Genomic DNA, 18,380 nt, shown 5'->3' with positions numbered 1-18,380 from the left:
AGGTTCAATGGGCCTCTAATTGAGAGCCGAATTTTATTTGGCAAACGGCCAGAGGCAGTCAACCGTTTAGCATAGTGGGTGGGTCGCTTTAAACGGCAAATAGTGTAGTAAAAATACAGAGAAAACGCCATCTAAACTACGCCTTATCAAATAAAAAACATAAAAATGAAACAAATTAAACTCATAAATACAATTTTATCTTTTTATGCACTAATATAGTTTTATTGAGATTTTACTTTCTCTCTGCCTTAAAAAAGTCTTTTCTCATTTCAATTTCTTATCAAAGATTTTATCAGATTTATGATCAAAAGGATTGATTTTACGTCCATCAAAGCTGCCATTTGAGCTGTTTGAAAATTAGAACTGGTTTCAAATGTTATTACATCATGAGATACATCAGAATGGGTAAAGAAATCCTCAGTCATGTTGTTTTAGTAAGATAATACATTTATTCATTATAATTGATAGATTTACAAGTTTCATCCTCCATATTTTCTTAACACAAAATATTCTCAAAATATTCTTTTAGAAAAGAAATAAAAACGTAAAAAGTTTTTGAAGATCCACATGATTCAAGATACTTTCTAATTTGTAAACGTAAATGATTTATTCGTTAGATTTAACTTTAAAGATAAAATAGATGGCAAGAAATAGTTTAATAATAATTTATCCAATAAGTATCCCCCTATTTAATTTTACAAAACCTATCCTAAGAATTATAGCTTAACTTTAATGGTTACATTTTAAAATCAAAGAATTTGTTATTGCATAAATATTTAATTTGCTGACATTTACCAACTGTAAGGTGAAATCAAAACAATTAGTCCTCGAACTCCTCTATTACCGGGTCCCCAGCAATATCGCTTCCCGACTTGGACAACAGGAAGTTAGGAGCCGTGAAGTCGGCTTGACTTGACTCCTCCGCCTGAGAGCTGCTGCCGCACTCATAGCCGAATTGGCACTCGCCCAGCTCCCCCAGCCGGACCCTCTCCTGGTACCACAGCAGTCGGTCCGTGTTGCCGCCCAGGGACTGGTCCAACAACTGACGTCTCTGACGACCCCGCTCCAGAAACTCAATGTAGTCGATGGTCTTGAACTCGTTGAACATGCCCAGGATCTCGAAGGAGTCTTTGCACACCTGTTCGTAGGTGTCGGCATTCTCCACCTCGCGTTTCACCCGTTCCTGGATCATCTCGCTGCGCTGCAAGTCGGCGACCTCCGCCGGCAGGATTCGCGCCCGGATGGCGGCGATATCGTTCTCCACTCTGGCCAGGACATCCGAATGGGACTTCTTCTTGGCCGCCTCGTAGGCAAGCTTCTCCTTCTCCAACGCCGTCTCCCTGGCTAACTTCTCGGGATCCATTTGCTTGCGCGACATCAGTATGGTCATCATCCGGTTCAGATTCAGCTCGTCCCACTTCACGGCCATTTTCTCATTGTAGTTGAGACCCCCATAAGGCTTCTTGCTTCTGAAAAGTCAAATAAATTAATAAAGATTAGGATGGCATATATCAGGGATCAAAGCCTAATTAGATACAGGTTTCGGTTCCTGTTGGAGTTATAACAAAATTACTCTTTCAATTACGGTTTCCGTTTTGGTAAAACTGTTTTATTTCGGCTGCGGTTACCGGCATTGTACTGATTGATATAAAACATTATAGATATATATATTGTTTATTTCAAGCATTACATCATTATATTAATGCAACAAATATTTATTACGATTTTTGCACGTAGAATGTGTGAAGTTTCTAGAAGCTTAGATTTTATTTACTTGTACATGTTGTGTACGCTTAGCATCGTCATATAACCACATTTATTATTATTTACCTACCGACACTTTGTCGAACGTGTTAAAATCGGTAGTTATTTGTTTGTTTTTTATACCCACCTGTGCTCCTCCCCTTCTCCTCCCTCCTCGGTGGCCTTTTGACCCTTCTTTCTAGTGGCCAGCTGCTCCTCTTTCTCTAGCTTTTCCATTTCCTTTCGTGTCTCCGCCTCTGCCTCCCGCTTCGCCTCGATGATGTCCTTGTTGAGCTCGTAGTACTTTTGCTCCCACGCCTGGATGCCCACCTTGCGGCGCTCCTCCTTCAAGACGTAGTTCATCAGCTGCTGTAGTTCGTTGGGCAGTGGCACATCGAACGTGTGCGGCAACTTCACCATACGGATGCTACTATTGTAGTCTCCAATTCCCAGAATCTTGTAGGGCAGCGATGGGCGGTGCTCGGTGATTCCAGTTATAACACCGCCACCAAGAATCTCGGTTAGGCAGGCATCGTCATCTCGAGCTGTTTGAATATGGGATTAAAACATAAGGTAATTCTCTAGTATAGCGGTCTAAGCTATTTTATATAAATTTCAGTTGACTTTTTATTGTAATATTCTGCAGGACTAATGTAAACCTGTTTATTGTTTTATATAAATTCTAAAGAAATTGCGGCCTATCTATAATTATTTATTGGCTATTTTTTACGCAGCTATTTTTGTATTCTAGAATGAAAAACATTAATAAAATGTTTCTATAAAAAAATTTAAGGGCTCACTATTTTTGGAAATTTATCATACAATAATGCTGATTTGCAGATATTTTCTTAAATAAAATTGTTCTCTATTCGTACATAACTACCTATTAAACTTACCCAATATATCCCACGCCTCGAGGATCCCATCCATCCTGGTCAGATAGAGAACAGCCGGGCGTGTTTCGCTCCAGGCGACGGCGGTGAGGTCGCAGGCTCTCTGGCGCCAAAAGATGGGCGAGTAGGGGAAGTCCTCCTTCCAAATGGCCAGGATAGTGCGTCCGATGGAGGCGAACAGCTGCGGGTAGAAGGGGTTCTTCTTCATCATCACCACGGGTCCGTCGTGGACCCTGGCAAAGGGAATGGAACTGTTAATGGTCTCCGTGGCCTGTCCCTCCGTGTAGGTGCCCTGCCAGTCAATCCTGCTGACGTGACCGTAGAAAGTGGAGACTATCATGCTCTGGCGCACCGTCGAGGGGTCCTTGGCTATTGTCTTGATGGGGTAATTAGAGGGATTGGCGTGTATCAGCTTGGCCACTGGCGTCAGACACGAGAAACAGGAGGTGTCCGCTATGATGCCCGTCAGGGGTTCCGGGAAGTAAATATTGTAGGTGGGCTTGATGGCCAGCGACTTGTATGCAGACTCGCTTTGGGTCAGTTCCTTAGGCAGCATGCGGTTGCGCATCTTTTCCTTGGCACCCTTTGCTCCCTTGCCATCCAGGTCCCAGAAGCTGATGGTGCCGTCGAAGGCGCAGGTCACAAAGAACTTGTGGTGGTTGCGATTGTCAGTATCGTTGTACACCTTGCCGAATTGACTCAGGTAGATCGAGCGACCCAGCCAGTAGAACGCTGTGATCGCACCCTTCGGTGAGCAGTCCAACATGGAAATGGTGGCCGGCATGACGACGTTGTCTTCTATGTCAATGGTCCAGTTCAGGAACTCGCCGATCATCACCCGGTACTTGGCCTGGGCAGCCGTTAAGTACTCCTCCTCATCCAGCTTCTCGCAGCGACCCTGCAGGTCCCACAGCACCACCTGACCATTTTTGCAGCCGCCCAGCAGGACATCCCCATTGAAGGGGCAGAAGGTCAGTGCGGTGGTTTCGATCGGTGCCTCGAACTCCAGCTTGTAGTTCAAGTTATCCGAGAAACTCCACAGCAGCACGGGATTGGGCTCCAGGACCGCTCGTTGCACATAATCCACCCGATCGCTGGCCTCCTTCACTGTGGCTGGAGTACTGAATGCATAGGACACTGCGAACAGTCCGGATAACTTCGGATACCAGTCGTAGCCAGCCACAAATCGCTTGTTGCTCTTCGAGATGTTCGCAAAGCAGAGGAACTCCTGGAGGTATGGATTGGTGTACTGCACCACTTGTCGAGTGGATATCAAAGTGTAGTCGTCGCTGAGGTAGAAACAAGGAGAGTTTCAAATCAAATCTATATTTTGTTATTTGCAAATCTTAAGAACCGATAGGAACCCTACATTTTTAATCTAAGAACTTAGAATAAAGTCAAAACCCACCGATAACTGTCGATCTGATTAAATCCAAAGTATTAAGCAGCATTTCGATTTGCTTGGACATTTCGGGCGGTGGCTTAACTGGCTCCACATAAGTTCCTGGCTTGGCTTGGGCCTTTCTCTTCTCCTCCTCCTCGTCCACTTCGGATTCGTCCAGCTCGAGATCTGTAAGTGAGATCGAAAATACATAGGTCTTAAAATCGGAACCCCCTACAAAACCCACCTTCATCATCGATCTCGTAGAGATACTGCGACCAGGCATTCGAGGGAAAAGTGGGGTTGGTTTGCTGCTCCCGATCGATCTTCGGAGGAGCGGACTGGACAGCAACCGTGACCCGCTTCTTCGTCACATTGTCCCACTTGATGTTCTCGTTGGGCAGGAGCTCGATCACGCCATCCCTGACATCGCGGGTCATCCGGTAGTCGAAGGCTACGTGCCGCGGCACCTGGATCGGATAGACACTCTGGATCTCGACGTCGATGGGCTCGTCCTTGAAGTGCTCCACCAGGATGGTCATCTCGTCGTCGGTGCCATGGCTCACCCATCGACGCGGTTTCTTGCGCAGGCGCCGTTGCATCCGCCATCGCTCGAAGTGCTCCATGTTCTGGATGATGCCCATGGCCATTTTGGACTCCTTGATGCTCGAGTAAAAGATGAAGGGCTCGCCCTCGGGCGGATCATCGTCCTGCTCGGTCAGTATGGGACAGAAGCCCATGAGAACATAGTGATCCGGATTGAAGTTCTTGAACTTCTTCATCAGCTCGGCCGAATTCTCCAGTTCGTCGAAGAGCACGTCTCGCAGGTCCTTGAACTGCACCTGCTTCCAGGGGAACTCCTGCGTCACATTGATGCCCACCTGGATCTTCAGGATCTTCTGAGCCTTCTCCCTGGTTGAAACGGAGCTCTAGGGCTAAGTATTACCTTAATAGTTCCTAAACTTACGAAACCATGACCTTCTGGCAACTGGTCAGCGACATCAGCGTGCGCCAGGACTCCTGGACATTAAACAGGCCTCGAGGATCGCCCACTTCCTCATCTGAATCCGGCTCCTTGAACTTCTTGAAGTAGGGCTTATGGCGCCTTGACGATAACGGCCCTGCGACCAATGCATCCGCCGCTTCCTGTTCCCCAGGCTGTCCCTCGGTGTCCACATCCAGGTCCAGCTTTCCCGGTATCTCCATCTCCGCGGCCGACATGGTCAGCACCTCTTTCCAAAAAGGTTTTCTTTGGTGCTTCTTTCAAAAAAAGTTGTTTGTTTATTTGTTTTCTCTCTACTGACAACTGGGAAACAAAACCTCTGTCATGGCAATCCGGGAGCATGCGCAGGATTGATTGCCAGCCTAGACCATCTAAATTGACTTAGTTTGATAATAACAGAAGAAAATGAAATCTATTTTTAAGTCTTAAAAACACTGAAATTCTAAAAGTGTTTAAATTTGATGTAATTCAATAAACCTTACTTGTATGCTTCTTGAAAGCTTATTGTTGTCGGTTTTACCAACCCAAGGTCGAAACTGTTTAGATTTTTGAATAACTATTTTAACTGTTTTTCACAGATAAAAAAAATGACTGAAAAATCTAAAAAATTAAGCCTTGTCTCACTTTCCAGTGCAAAGGCCTGAATGAAGTTTCTCTGGCCCTGCCAACTGAAAATTCCATCGCACGTGAACGCACATAAACAGAATTAAGTTGAAACATTTTCACTCATTTACATGGACGATTCGCGACGGCCTGGCAATTTTTCCTCAACGATTTTTGAGTGGGTGATTGCCTCGTTGTCGCTGTCGTTTCGCCTTCGTTGCCGTTGTTTTGGGGATATGCCGTTGTTGCTGCATTTCACATCATTATCTTTGACCAAATACGGAACTATGCGCAAAAAACGCAATTGTGTGTCACTCACAGAGACTTCAAACCCGAACGAAAAAGCTACGAAATATGTGTTTCTTGTGCGATCTGTGGCAGTTGTTGTCCGAGTCCCAGTCCCAGTTCCTGACCCTCCTTACGTCTGTGATCTTTGCTACTACAGACGAAAAAACACTTGAAAAGATACTCTTCGTCAAGGCTTAAACTAATAGTGGTTTTTTGTAAAAGCTAGTTCGATTTATTTTTACCTTTAAACAAGTACATATATTTCGTTTGTTTTAAAATCGTTCACTTCAAAAATTTGTTATATTCTTATCTTTGTCTTCTTATCCAGTAACTTACATTAATCAAAAAACTAAATGTCTTTGAACTTTGAACTCAGTAAAAAAAGGTATTAAAGTTTTAAAAGGCTTAGAAACAAACAAAAAACAAAAAAAGGATGCCTTTGTTGAAAAAAAGGCAAAGGATTGTAGGAGAATCGTAGTATTATTATAACTTGATCATTGTTCAACATAAAACTGTGGGTCGAATTTTTCTACACTTTAATCAAAGTAGCAAAGAAGTGAGCCATTTGAGGACCTTCTGACCAATTTTTAGTACGTTTTCCCAGTGCATCTGAGATCGGTTCAACAAACGCCACAATGGAAAGTCTTCGAGTTGACGCACTACGCAATCGAAATCGAAAGTTCTCTGATGGACAGCTGCGAATGCGACTGCCGTGGTGCAGAGTGCACAGTACAGAGTACAGAGTAAGGAGTCAATGCACCACCGCGATTTTACTGGTGGCTCAGGTTGTGGCGCTGGTGGTGGTGGTGGTGGTGATGGTGCCACATGAGTGGCACACATTTTAATGGATGCACGTCGCTCACTTTCATTCTGGGCGTCTGCCCAACTTTCGATTTTAAATGCAATTTATGCACCTGTCACTCAGCCAGCTGATAACTGGCAACTCCGATTAGCCGCACTCCGCATTCGGCCATTGTGGGCTATTGTGCCCACTGTTACCACGTTGCAAGTAGCTTGCAGCGCCACAAAAGCCAATAAATCAGTGGACAAATTGTTGACAAAACATTTCGTAATTTAAATAAGAGAAAAACGCGACAAGCTGCCGATAGTCGCCAGTCGCCAGTCGATAGTTGGTAGTTGGTTGTTGGTGGCATGCCACAAATGCGGCCCAGGCCAAAAAACTTCCTCATCCGTCTGAAGTCTGAAGTCTACGCTGCACCGCCGCCAAAGCAAAACAACAATGACAACAGCCCCACTCGGGCGGCCGAAATAAAGCCACAAAAACACAACAGTGGGGCAGGCTGATTAGTCTCTGATTGGCAACTGTGCCCATGTGTGTATCTGTGTTGCAGCGAAAAGCTGAGTTTTTCAAAGCAACGCCACCATCTACAGCTCCCCCCTTGACCTTATTGACAACCCCCAAAACATAGGGTTATGCTGACAAATCGAAGATTAGATACGCTGGATGTTTACTTGAAATTATGTAACTTCAATAATTGGTATGGCAAATCATAAAGCGCAGTTTTTATGAATACCCGAAATGACGATTGGCAACCAACATAAAACACTGTTGTACAAATAACTGAATATTTTAATCAATTTTATTATGTGTAGTTCATAATTCAATTATATGGTATTAAAGTATATTTGTGTTTTTCAGTAACTTTTTTTTTCCTTTTCGACAATTTGTTTATGGTTTTTATCAGCAAGTCAAAGACATCAAGAGATTAATTTTATAGCTGCATCATTGTTTTTGAGTTGGGTTAAATTGCTATAATATATTTTATGAAACTCTACTGCCTATAATATCTTGTGGAATAAAAAAGGATAGGTTTTATCTTAGCTTTAATAAAGACAGATTTAAAAGTACACCATTAAAAAACAAACTACGCGTTGCTTTAAAGTGATATCAATTAAACCATATCCTCCTCTCCTTAGTTTTACAAACTTTCTATGATACCAGAGGACATCTTTGAAGATTGATAGCTTTATGGTAGGTGTTAAAACCTCGTAATCCCCTTAGAGGGTATTACAGCCGGTGAATCGCGGCCTGGGCTTGGTTGGGTTTCCAATGCTTGCCATTGCCATCATAATCGCCAAAAGTCGTAGGCAGTGGCCAACACCGAGCAACAGCGAGCAACACCGGCAACATTTGGCATTCGCCATTCGGCATTCGGCAGCCACCAGGAGTTGTACAACTGGCGACAAAATGTTGCATGTTCGTGGCGCTGTCACCGGAGCTCTTGGTCTTGGAGGCTTTGGCTTTGACTTCGGCTGGAGCTGGGGCTGTGGCTGGGGGGAATGTATGCAAAAAGGTGCTAAAAAGATCAGAGGCAGCGATTTATCTTCATTTGCATTTGACGTCGCTGGCTGTGTGTCAAAAAGGTGTTAAGTGCCAGGCAGCAGCCAAAACCGATCCGACTCGAGCCGACTTTCGGCGCCGCTTTTGATGGCAGCCACAGTAGCCGATGCGCATAATTTTCTATATTTTATAACTTTGCAACAAAAAATACCGAGGGGAGGTGGGTGGAAAAACTCTGTTCACACAGAGGCACATCAATCCGTTGAACCGCGAACGCCCAATAAGGCGCAAACCCCCCAGCACGAACCGTTATTATGGCCAGGCAAATTTGCCAACAATGGCCACTTCTAGCCGGGCCAACAGAAATGCCAAACCAAAGCCAAAAACCCCCGAAAAAAAGTAGAAAACAAACCGAAACGAAAATCCAACCCAAACTGAAGTGAACTGAACTGAACTGAACCGAACTGAACCGCGCTAAGCGTTAGATAGTCGCACCGATAAAAGGGACATGAAATTCAAATTTGAGTGCTGCAAATTTGCCTGGCGACTTATCAGTCGAGTGAAATTTGCAACTAGAAACGGCTTCCGTATTACGGCGTTTTGTGAATTATGTGAGAAATTTGTTTGTGGGCTAAATAGCTTACTGATTTGCCGTCGCCCGCGGATCTCCTCCAAAAATCGTTTCCACAGATGTGTGCCGATGGCGCAACACGGCGTATGGGTAATGGAACCAAGAGGAAGTGCCAGAGATGAAATTGAGAGAGGGGACCTTAATAAAAATTGGGTGATCTAAAAACATCAATCCATTTTAGAAGTTACGTAATTTGTCAAGGAAATACCCTTTTGTAAAGCGAATATATTCGCTTATCAATTTTACCCGCCCAAGATTTGCAACATTTTCTCTTTTCCCATGAAAACTTAAGATAATTGCTTACAAGTGTAACAGCCAACAGACTGCGAAAATATGACTTGATTTTAACAAGCAACTGCCGACAAAACATTGCAAAATATTAATGAGAGGAAGCGCTTAAATTGGTGAAAGGGAAATTGCCGCCAAACGACGTTTTGGCTGTCCCTCTTGTAATATAATATGGGGAAGAAAAAAAGTTGTAATAAGTTACTTGACTTTACTGCAACAAACAAAATCTTTGCTTCAAAATTGTTTTTATTTATAAAATTAAATTCATGCAATAACCTTTTCTTACCTGAAAAAATATTAACCTTGCTTTCGATGCATAATTCCTAAGGGTTTAATCTTTCAAAATCTTGCAAAATAAAGGGCAGATAAATTACTGAGTCCCTTTTATAACACAAATAAACTTTAACCTATTAATAACCTAGAGTGAAACTTGCATATTTAAATACTATAAAGGGTTTTACAGTTTTCTCATTTTAAAATCTCCTTAAGACTCCTTGGAAATCCTGACACTGTACAACTTAGGCCCTAAAATTAGACTTCCCAAGTGCCAAAAGATACAGCCTCATCGGATCGTAATTGGAGCCCGCGACACAGCCAAAGATCGGGGCTGATTCCATTTATTTTTTTAGCGAGAGTGTGACAGTGATAATCCCCCGAGAAATATGCACACAAATTAGGCATGCATGTGGCCCAGGTAGGATGTGGTTTTTTGCTCTGGCATGGGGATAGCGGGGATGGGTGGGGCTGCGGACACTTTGCCTTAGTGGCTTTTGGCCATTGTTGGCATATTTAAAGTTGTAAAATAGCAAACCAAACACGTTTGACCGACATTCGTGACCAAAGTGCGGCTGCCGATCCGTTTGGATCGCTTGGCTGCGGCTGGGGCTGAACCAGGATTTTAAATTCAATTTCAATTTCGATTTCGCTTGGGCCGGCGACAAATGTGGTCCGCTCCCAAGATCTGCAGATCCCCACCGGCTGCCCTCCGCCCAGCTGACCGTGTGACTACTTTGGCAAATGAAAATGCTTAGAAGAAAAATAAAAGTTGGGCTGAGCGGAGCGGAGCGGTGAAGCCAACATAATTTATGATGCACTTTTTGAGACTGGGGCCTCCACTTGGTGGATAACTATAACTCCGTGAGTCATGGGGCGCTCCGCTCGCAGCCAGGTGTCGCTCAAACAAAAGTGAAACCATTCTGGTCGGTGGGGACAGCCCTCCATTCATTTATCGGTGGAGACAACGGCGACGGCAGCGGCAGCGGCAGCGGCTATGGAAACCCACAGAGACCGCAGAGACCCTAAAATATGGCGCATTTGATATTTATGATTGTCTGCGTTTTAGCGTTTTAATCACATGGCCAGGGAGCACTGACCCTCCGCAACCTACGTACTGCGGCCAGCTACTTGCCGGCTACCGAATTGCGGTGAAAATCCCTCGCAGTTGCAGTTGGATTAACAGGGCACTGGAAGAAAATTTACGGCACAACGTTTATGTGATTTTCCCTGGAGCATAAAAATTTTCATCATAAAAAAATGAAAACTATTTTAGTTTTTTTATTTCGTAGTTTTCAATACCCCTACACTAAAACCACAAAAGCCTTAAATGATATAAAATATAATAATAATAATAATTTGATTATAATTATATATATTCATATATTATATAAACAAATCCTGAACAGAGATTTTGAAAAGCAATACCCTTGCTTACCACAAGACCCTGTATAATTAAAGTATAAAAACATTTGAAGAGATTTATAAAAAGGTTCGGTGATTTATGGTTATTTTATTTCTGGAAACATTTAATACTTTTAACAATTTATTTGTATTACCTTTTCGTTTTAAAAGAAACCACTAGCAATTAACGGCTAAAATATATTTTTCTCGAAAACACTGTTAATATTGAATATTTAAAGGTGCTACTGAAGATGGGAACCCTTATCAAAAGTGTCATCTTTTTCTTCAAGTGTCAGAGGTTGATCATACCCCAGCTAACTATGTTAAACAGCGAAATCAGGCTCGGGCCAAGACTGGATACTGAAGCCTGGAGCCTGAGGACTCAAGACTCAAGACCAGGTTCGGGCTCATGACTCCCAGCGTCATCAAGATAAAGCGCATGACATACGGCGACAAGAAGCTACCAGAGCGTGCTCCATCCAGCGCCTTTTGGCCAGGAGGAGGTCGCCCCATCGCCCCATCGTCACGGCCACAGCGGTGGACCTGGCTGCAAAGTCTTAGCCAGAAAACACTGTGCCCAAATTTGGTCAAACGTGCAACATTTCAGCCGCACGCTGTCAAAGTTTTGGCGTAGAAAGCGAAATTTTGCGCGACTGAGGTAATCCAGGCTACTGGTGACGAGAATTACGAGAATGTGGCAACCGAAAAGGAAAGTATTTGGCAGCCCAACTTTCGGTTGAACCCGTTTGTGGCAGCTTCAGTTAAAGACCCTCAATCGATTTGGGCGATTCGTCAAGGTCCGACTGGGCAAAATATTTTATTTTATAATCGCTTAATGCGCTTGTTTTCCCGATGACATCACCTGGAGTCGTTGTTTGAGGTGCCTATTTTTATATATATATCTTGGATCATTATGATTCCCTCGTTTGACGACGTGGCAACATCAGCATTAACGCGGCCCACGCGGCGAATGTGTAATCAATCAACTGGCCATCGCGGAGGCCAAGTCAGGAGTGGTCCAGCCGATCCCCTCTCCCAGATCTTGGCCAAGACTCGCTAATGGCTGCCACACAGTGTCAGGGGCATTGGTTGCAGATTGCAAGTCGCAAGTTGCAGGTTGCAGGTTGCAGATTGCATGTCTGTCGGCTGCAGACTGTAAGTTGCCCATTTGATAGACACCAACGGCTGATGAGGCCTCGCACTGCCGCATTAGAGGGCGTAATTACATTTTTATTGAAGCCTCCACACACAGGTGCTGCGTTTTTTGTTATTCCATCGCAGGGAGCCAAAGTGCCAAATGGAAAACTCCCATGAAAATTAAGGCTCGTTTCCGGCGTACACAAAAATCGAAAATTTACATAGCTTACAGCCCCCGATGGCAATTTTAATGATTAATTTTCTCAGGCTCCAAATAAATAAAAAACCCATTGGCAACGACGGTCGAATTGGAAGGCGCCAAACGTTACTTCAATGCCCTCCCTTGAGAGAACTCCTTTGCGAAAACTTCAACTTAATTGATACGGGTTAATCTACTTCTCTAGAATTAAATTGTTGGTTTAAATAGAAAATTTTTGACCACGAATTTATACCCTTATTTATTAATGTCTGTCTTAGTGGTTTTGAAAGAGAGCTTTAGTAAAATTTAATTTATCTAAGGAAGTGTTATACACTAGATATTCAAAAGTTTCTTAAATGTAGTCGATGTACCATTTAATTTGGAGATAAAAGTACAAAAAATATAAATTAAAATTTTTCAATATAGACAATAAAAAATAAGCATTGATCATTTGATTGATATCCACATTAAAGAAACCTGTTACAGAGGCCCAATTAAAATCAAAACAAATCAATTAACTAAATTGAAAAAGTTCTTAAACCATTAAAGTTCACAAAAAGAGCAAAGTTCCCCTCTATCCACTGAGAGTATCAAATTGCCTGCCGTGTTTTGAAGTATTTGGCCAAGCGCGACTGAGATCGATACAAATCTACAATTTTAATTTTATTTGGCAAGAATTCGCAGCAATATATGAATGCGACTGGCGATAAATATCGACGGGCACGACTCATACCCGCTGCCAGTGGCAGATCTTGGCCAGATCCGATCCCAGGCCCAGAACTAGCTGACATTTTCGTGGGTGTGGGCCACCGAACGAAGCCAGTTTGGGGACCGAAAAAAGGTCAGCAGGCAGCTATCAAAATAACTGAAAATAACTCAATTTTCTGGAGCAATTAACATGCTGCCGCGATCGCAGATAGGCCCACACATTTGGTCGGCAAACTTGAATAATACGCGCAGATGAAGAAAAATTGCATGTAATTAACAGTTAATAATCAAAAATTACGTATACGTATACGCATGCGCATGAACAGCCGAGTCGAAGCAATTAATTTGGCCATCGATTTTGTCGGCGCTTTGTGAGCCGTCTTGAAAGCCACGTTTGGCCTCCCTGACATCCAGTGGCAGCTGGGAGAAGATGGCCAAAAACAGCTTCACCCGCAACGAAAGTTTCGCATTCTTTCGCTGGGTGAAATGAAAAGTGAAATTATTTATTATTAATGAAATTAATATATAATCATGTTTGGGTGCGTATGCGCTTTGTTTTTGCGCGACAGCAGCACGTACATATGTTAAATCACAAAAAAGCGACGATAAATAACCAACAAAACGCCGGGACCAAGACCAAGTCCAACACGTTTCGCAGCATCCAGCAAAAAAGAAAAACAAAAAAAAATCCAAAAATACTTTTGGCCAGGCTTTTAAAAGTTCACTTTCGTTTGTGTCCAAAAACTACGTCGTACATGGCATCTGCTCCCAGCAGCCATATGATAATGAACACGTAAAATTGGGGGGAAAATGTTCGAAAACTGTGCAAAAAAACCAGTTGCTGCACCAAAAATCATTGCAAATTACCGGCAGATGCACCAAAGGATGAGGATGTCTCCTGCCAACTGACAGGCTGAAGGTCGCCAGTGTCACAGAATGTGTGTTCAGTCATAAATATGGTCTGAAATATGAACTCAGGCCTGAGAAATGGCTTGCCAAGCGCGGCTAAGTAACGATAAATGTGTGTCATTAATTTATAGCCTTGAATCTGTACTCCAAAAGTAAGAACTCAATTTTATTGAACACCATTGTGTTAATACTGCAACCAATGCAGACTCTTAAGAAATTTAATTCAGTAAACTGCATAACGAAAAATCCTTTAAGAATACAACAAAAAATAATTGATTGCCCTAATGGAAATAAAATCAAGTAAAACCGCCTCATCTAGATGGAAATCTGCAAATTAAGTTACCCAAATTTGCTTAAGTCATTTGCCATAAACAATCAAATAACTACCTACAACTTAATTTGCCTTAATGGCAATCATAAATTGCACCCTATAAAATCAAATGAAAAGCAATCGTTTCCCCAAGCCGCGTTACAAATTAAATACGAAATTTATGCAATTTCAATTTCCTTGTGGCCTTTTTAATTAAAACATAAATATTTATATGGATTATTTCACATTGCAGCCGGGCAACACACACTTGCCACGACTTGGCTTGGCCAAAATTAATTCAGCAAATAAATAATAAAATCATTTACAATATAATTGCAACGGGCCAAACAAAAACACTTTCACCTTCGCCACGAAGTCAAGTCTGTTTTTTGTTTATTTTTTTCGGGGGAGTTGAGAGGCTCTGTTTTTGGCTTGGTTTCTTCGCGGTTCGAGCCGTTGCTGTTTTTATTTATGCTTTGTGGGTGTTCAACATGCACCATTTGACTTTTTACCACTGTTTTTCCTCGACTGCCGCATAAACATATTTATGCATCGGAGCGTTAAGCATTTATGGGATGCCAGAGAGTCTGCAATTAGCCAGCGCCAAGTCACCTGGCTGAGGAAAACAAATCGTCGCGAAATATGGCCATGGCCCCACTCCCACATCGCATTGGAAAATCTTCGATCAACATCATAATAAGTAGAATCTGGCATTCACACCTGCTCCCCCGCCGCATTCAATTAATTAGCCATTAAATGCTTGATTTGCACTAGGCACATACATAAAACATGGCGAGCCTCATAACGAAGCCCGCTCATGATGACAACGACCATTTCTGGCGGGGAGTTGGCTGATTAGCCAGATAAGCGCTCAAAAACTCTGCACAGTGGCCCCGGATACAATGGGCTGTACGGGAAAACGGCGATCGGATTGCTTCCTTAATACCCCTTTCGAAACCAGGAAGAAATGCTCCCCAATAATAATGGTATCAATCAATCATTTGATAGCAAGTTGCTGGTTTTCCTTACAACCCTGGGTCTCGCTCTTGTGACCCATTTAGGTTTGTGGCATTAAAATGGATTTATTATTATTTTTATTGTCACAAATAACTTGCTTAACTAAGTGAATTTGGATTTATGGATTTTAAATAAGGATTCAGATGCTTTTTATGCTTATTACCCAGTTGTCATTAAAATATTAAAAATATTGAATAAATATAAAGTATTTGAATATATACTATTTTGAAATATTAGTAAGACTGTAGTAAATAACTTGCTTAACTAAGTGAATTGGTATTATGGATTTTAAATAAGGATTCAGATGCTTTATATGCTTATTACCCAGTTGTCATTAAAATATTAATAATATTGAATAAATATAAAGTATTTGAATATATACTATTTTGAAATATTAGTAAGACTGTAGTAAATAACTATCTTATTTGTTATTACTTTCAGAGCTCCAAACGACAAAAGCGGATTGTAATTGTCCGAAACCTATCCAATAGAGGATATGAACCCTAATTCCCCAGAAACTCCACATAATTGAGCTCACTGCTGCACTTAGCGGAAACGAACAATTCCCAAGCAGGTTAATGCCCACTCAATCGGCATTGATCCAGTGTACCGCCGCCTCCTTGGGAGTTCACTAGTTGACTGGCGGCTGCCTGGTGGCTCATAACTCATTACTAAGTGCCAGGCGTTTGCTATGTGGCACAAAATGCCAATGAACTCCGGTTCGGCTTTATCAGCGGGTCTCATTCCGCTTAGAAACCCAGCGAGCAGCCGGCACAAAGAAAACGGAAGCGTCCTCGACTGTAATTTGCGGCCACTTGACATGCATGTCCAGGCGGAGATGCCACTATATATATCTATATATATTGTGTATATATCTCTGGGCCGCAACAGGCAGACGCATTCGAAGGCCATTCGTGGACCGCCGGAGTGCATGCTCGGAACGCGTTAAACGATGATTTAATGCCAATAAATAAGTGTAAACGTTCATTACAGATAATTAATGTATCTGCACAGAGGTCAGACAGTCAGGGAAAAGTGAAACTTCAATTAGACGGCTTAACAGCATTATGGCGTGGACGATTAAGACTTGAGTTACGTGGTGTGGTGTGGTGCGGTGCGGTGCGGTGCGGTGCGGTGCGGTGAAGTGTGGTGCGATGCTGCAAATTGACATTTCACCTGTGCGAAGTCGCCTCTGCCATTGATCTCTTTATCAGGTGGTCGGGTCTGATCGGGTCTGGTCTGGTCTAGACCCTGGGGTCTTGGTCTTCGTCTTCGTCGTCGTCTGGGATTTGGACGGGTGTTAGTGCTGCACATGCCCCAAATCCAGCCAACAATCTCAACTCTGCCGCCTGACAATGTCGCCCAATTCGTCTTGCACTTTTCATGCCCGCCGGCTGGAAATTTCGTATTTCGTACTTCTTTTTTTTTTTGTTTTTTTTTTTTTTTCAGCTCGCCAACATCCCGGCACTTGGGTCTCAGTTTTCAGTTTTCAGCGCTCAGTTTTCGGCTCGGTTTTGGGTTTCGGTTTTGGTTAGCCTTTTCAATTTAAAATGTAAATCAAGTGTGAAAAACAAAATCTGCAGCGAAAGTGTTGCAATTGCAATTTGCTCGTTGCGATTTTTGACGTTTCTCGCTCCGAGGCTGTGTATTGATTTATTTTGATTGTTAATCAATTTGGCGAGCGCTGTCCCCCGAACGCTGTCGCTCTGGTAATAGTTCAACGAAATTATAAATCAGTCGGCCGTTCCCGTTCCCGCTCCCGTTCCCGTCCACCCGAATCCGGAATCCCCATTCCCCCCGATTTCAGTTATCGATGGCTGCCTGCATTTCGAGTAATTCAAGACAAACCCGAAAGAATTCAAGTGACACACTTTGGCTCTCTTTCTTAACAACACTATTAACCCATTGAGGGTGACACACAAATGTGTGACAGAAAAATCCTTTATGTATTTAGCACACGTTTAAAGTTTTGATTATTATAGCGAATATTTAAAAAAAACTTAAACAGTTTGATTACCACGTTCAGTAGGTTATTAAACTCCTAAAATTGCTTAAATGGTAAGACAAACCATATATCCACTAGAAAACAGAAAAATTAATATTTAAAGAACTTGATTCGAAATAAGTATGTTTTGGTAATTCAATTTTATATAATTTATACTTAAAGAACAAATTGAATTAATGATAAAAAATTCTAGAAAATAATTTGTCTTTATCATTTTCTGTTTACCAAACAAATTGTGCATTTCAAGGTTTTTACAAATATTTTCTCTTTTGTTGCACAAAAGCTAAAAGAATTTCCAACTATCATAAAAAATATGCTGTAAAGAGTATACATTTTTGACAGACATTGACCGACAGCTAATTTTTTTCTTTGTCAACAATTTTGCAATGTGGCTTAGCTTGCACTAGGTCAGAAACAGAGAAAGGCAAGCACTGTTACCCTTAGAATTTTTAGTGTCTTTGAGGCTTAGAAATATTTCCGAGTGCTTCGACGGAACTTTCTTTGTCATGGCCAAGAACCCAACTTTAGTGGGTTAACTTGGTTGGGAGGCGGCTCATTTGTCAGCAGGAAGCTGCTGAAATCGAGGAAAGCCATTGGCTATGCAAAAGCAAAAGGTTATGGCGCAATTTGCGCATGCGCACGCAAATTACGCGCCGTAAATCATGCGACGGAACGCAAGGCGACTTTTGTGGCCATATAGCAATGGATTTTTTTGCGCTTTTTTGCTCCTTGGGCTTGGCTTTTTGTGGGAGTTGCCCCAACTGTCACCGTCGCTGATTGCCGGTGGCTGCCGCATTGCGAGATTAGCGAGAAGCGATAAACACATAAACCAAAATAAATTGTAAAGAAAGTGGTTGTGGATGTGGATGTGGTTGCAATCCACCGCGTTCGATGGTCGCGTGCGTAAGCAATTACATGTGGCTGCGGTCCAAGAGGTGGGCCAAAATGGCCATGCATCTGCGGTCGGCTTGACATTTGCTTTCCTGACCCTGACCCACAAAAAGCACTGCGGTGCGCTTTGGCAAATTGAAAAGAAAACTCCGTCCGCTTGAGTCGTGTCAATCACTTTGCCACTCCATCCACTGACACCCACCCACCCCCTGAACCACCCACTCAGTTGGCATGCAAATCTTCTTCTTTACGCCAGGTATTTCATTTCTTTTGCCAATTTTTTGCCTCGCTTTTTGTTTTTTTCGTTTTGTTTTGTTTTGTTTTTGCACTTCTTGACGGTCGCGGTCGGCTGCTGTGCCCCCAAGGTTAACGGCGCAAACAAAGCGGGCCAAACA

At 42.7% G+C, this 18,380-nt stretch overlaps 1 protein-coding gene across 1 annotated transcript; it reads right to left on the bottom strand.

Annotated features, from left to right (window-relative positions):
• Nucleotides 1-736: 736 nt before the first annotated feature.
• Nucleotides 737-16,576, bottom strand: LOC128258594 (dynein axonemal intermediate chain 3). Its single transcript, XM_052990297.1, is given in 8 exon segments — nucleotides 737-1,469; nucleotides 1,892-2,288; nucleotides 2,640-3,925; nucleotides 4,045-4,069; nucleotides 4,072-4,206; nucleotides 4,265-4,929; nucleotides 4,985-5,277; nucleotides 16,266-16,576. Coding segments are annotated over 8 exon segments (3,588 nt in total). The 5' UTR covers nucleotides 16,404-16,576; the 3' UTR covers nucleotides 737-820.
• Nucleotides 16,577-18,380: the final 1,804 nt, after the last annotated feature.

Source organism: Drosophila gunungcola (assembly GCF_025200985.1).
Source record: "Drosophila gunungcola strain Sukarami chromosome 3L unlocalized genomic scaffold, Dgunungcola_SK_2 000003F, whole genome shotgun sequence".
NCBI lineage: Eukaryota > Metazoa > Arthropoda > Insecta > Diptera > Drosophilidae > Drosophila > Drosophila gunungcola.
Note: the sequence above shows the minus strand (reverse complement) of the source record. Positions and strands in the feature narration are given on the sequence as shown.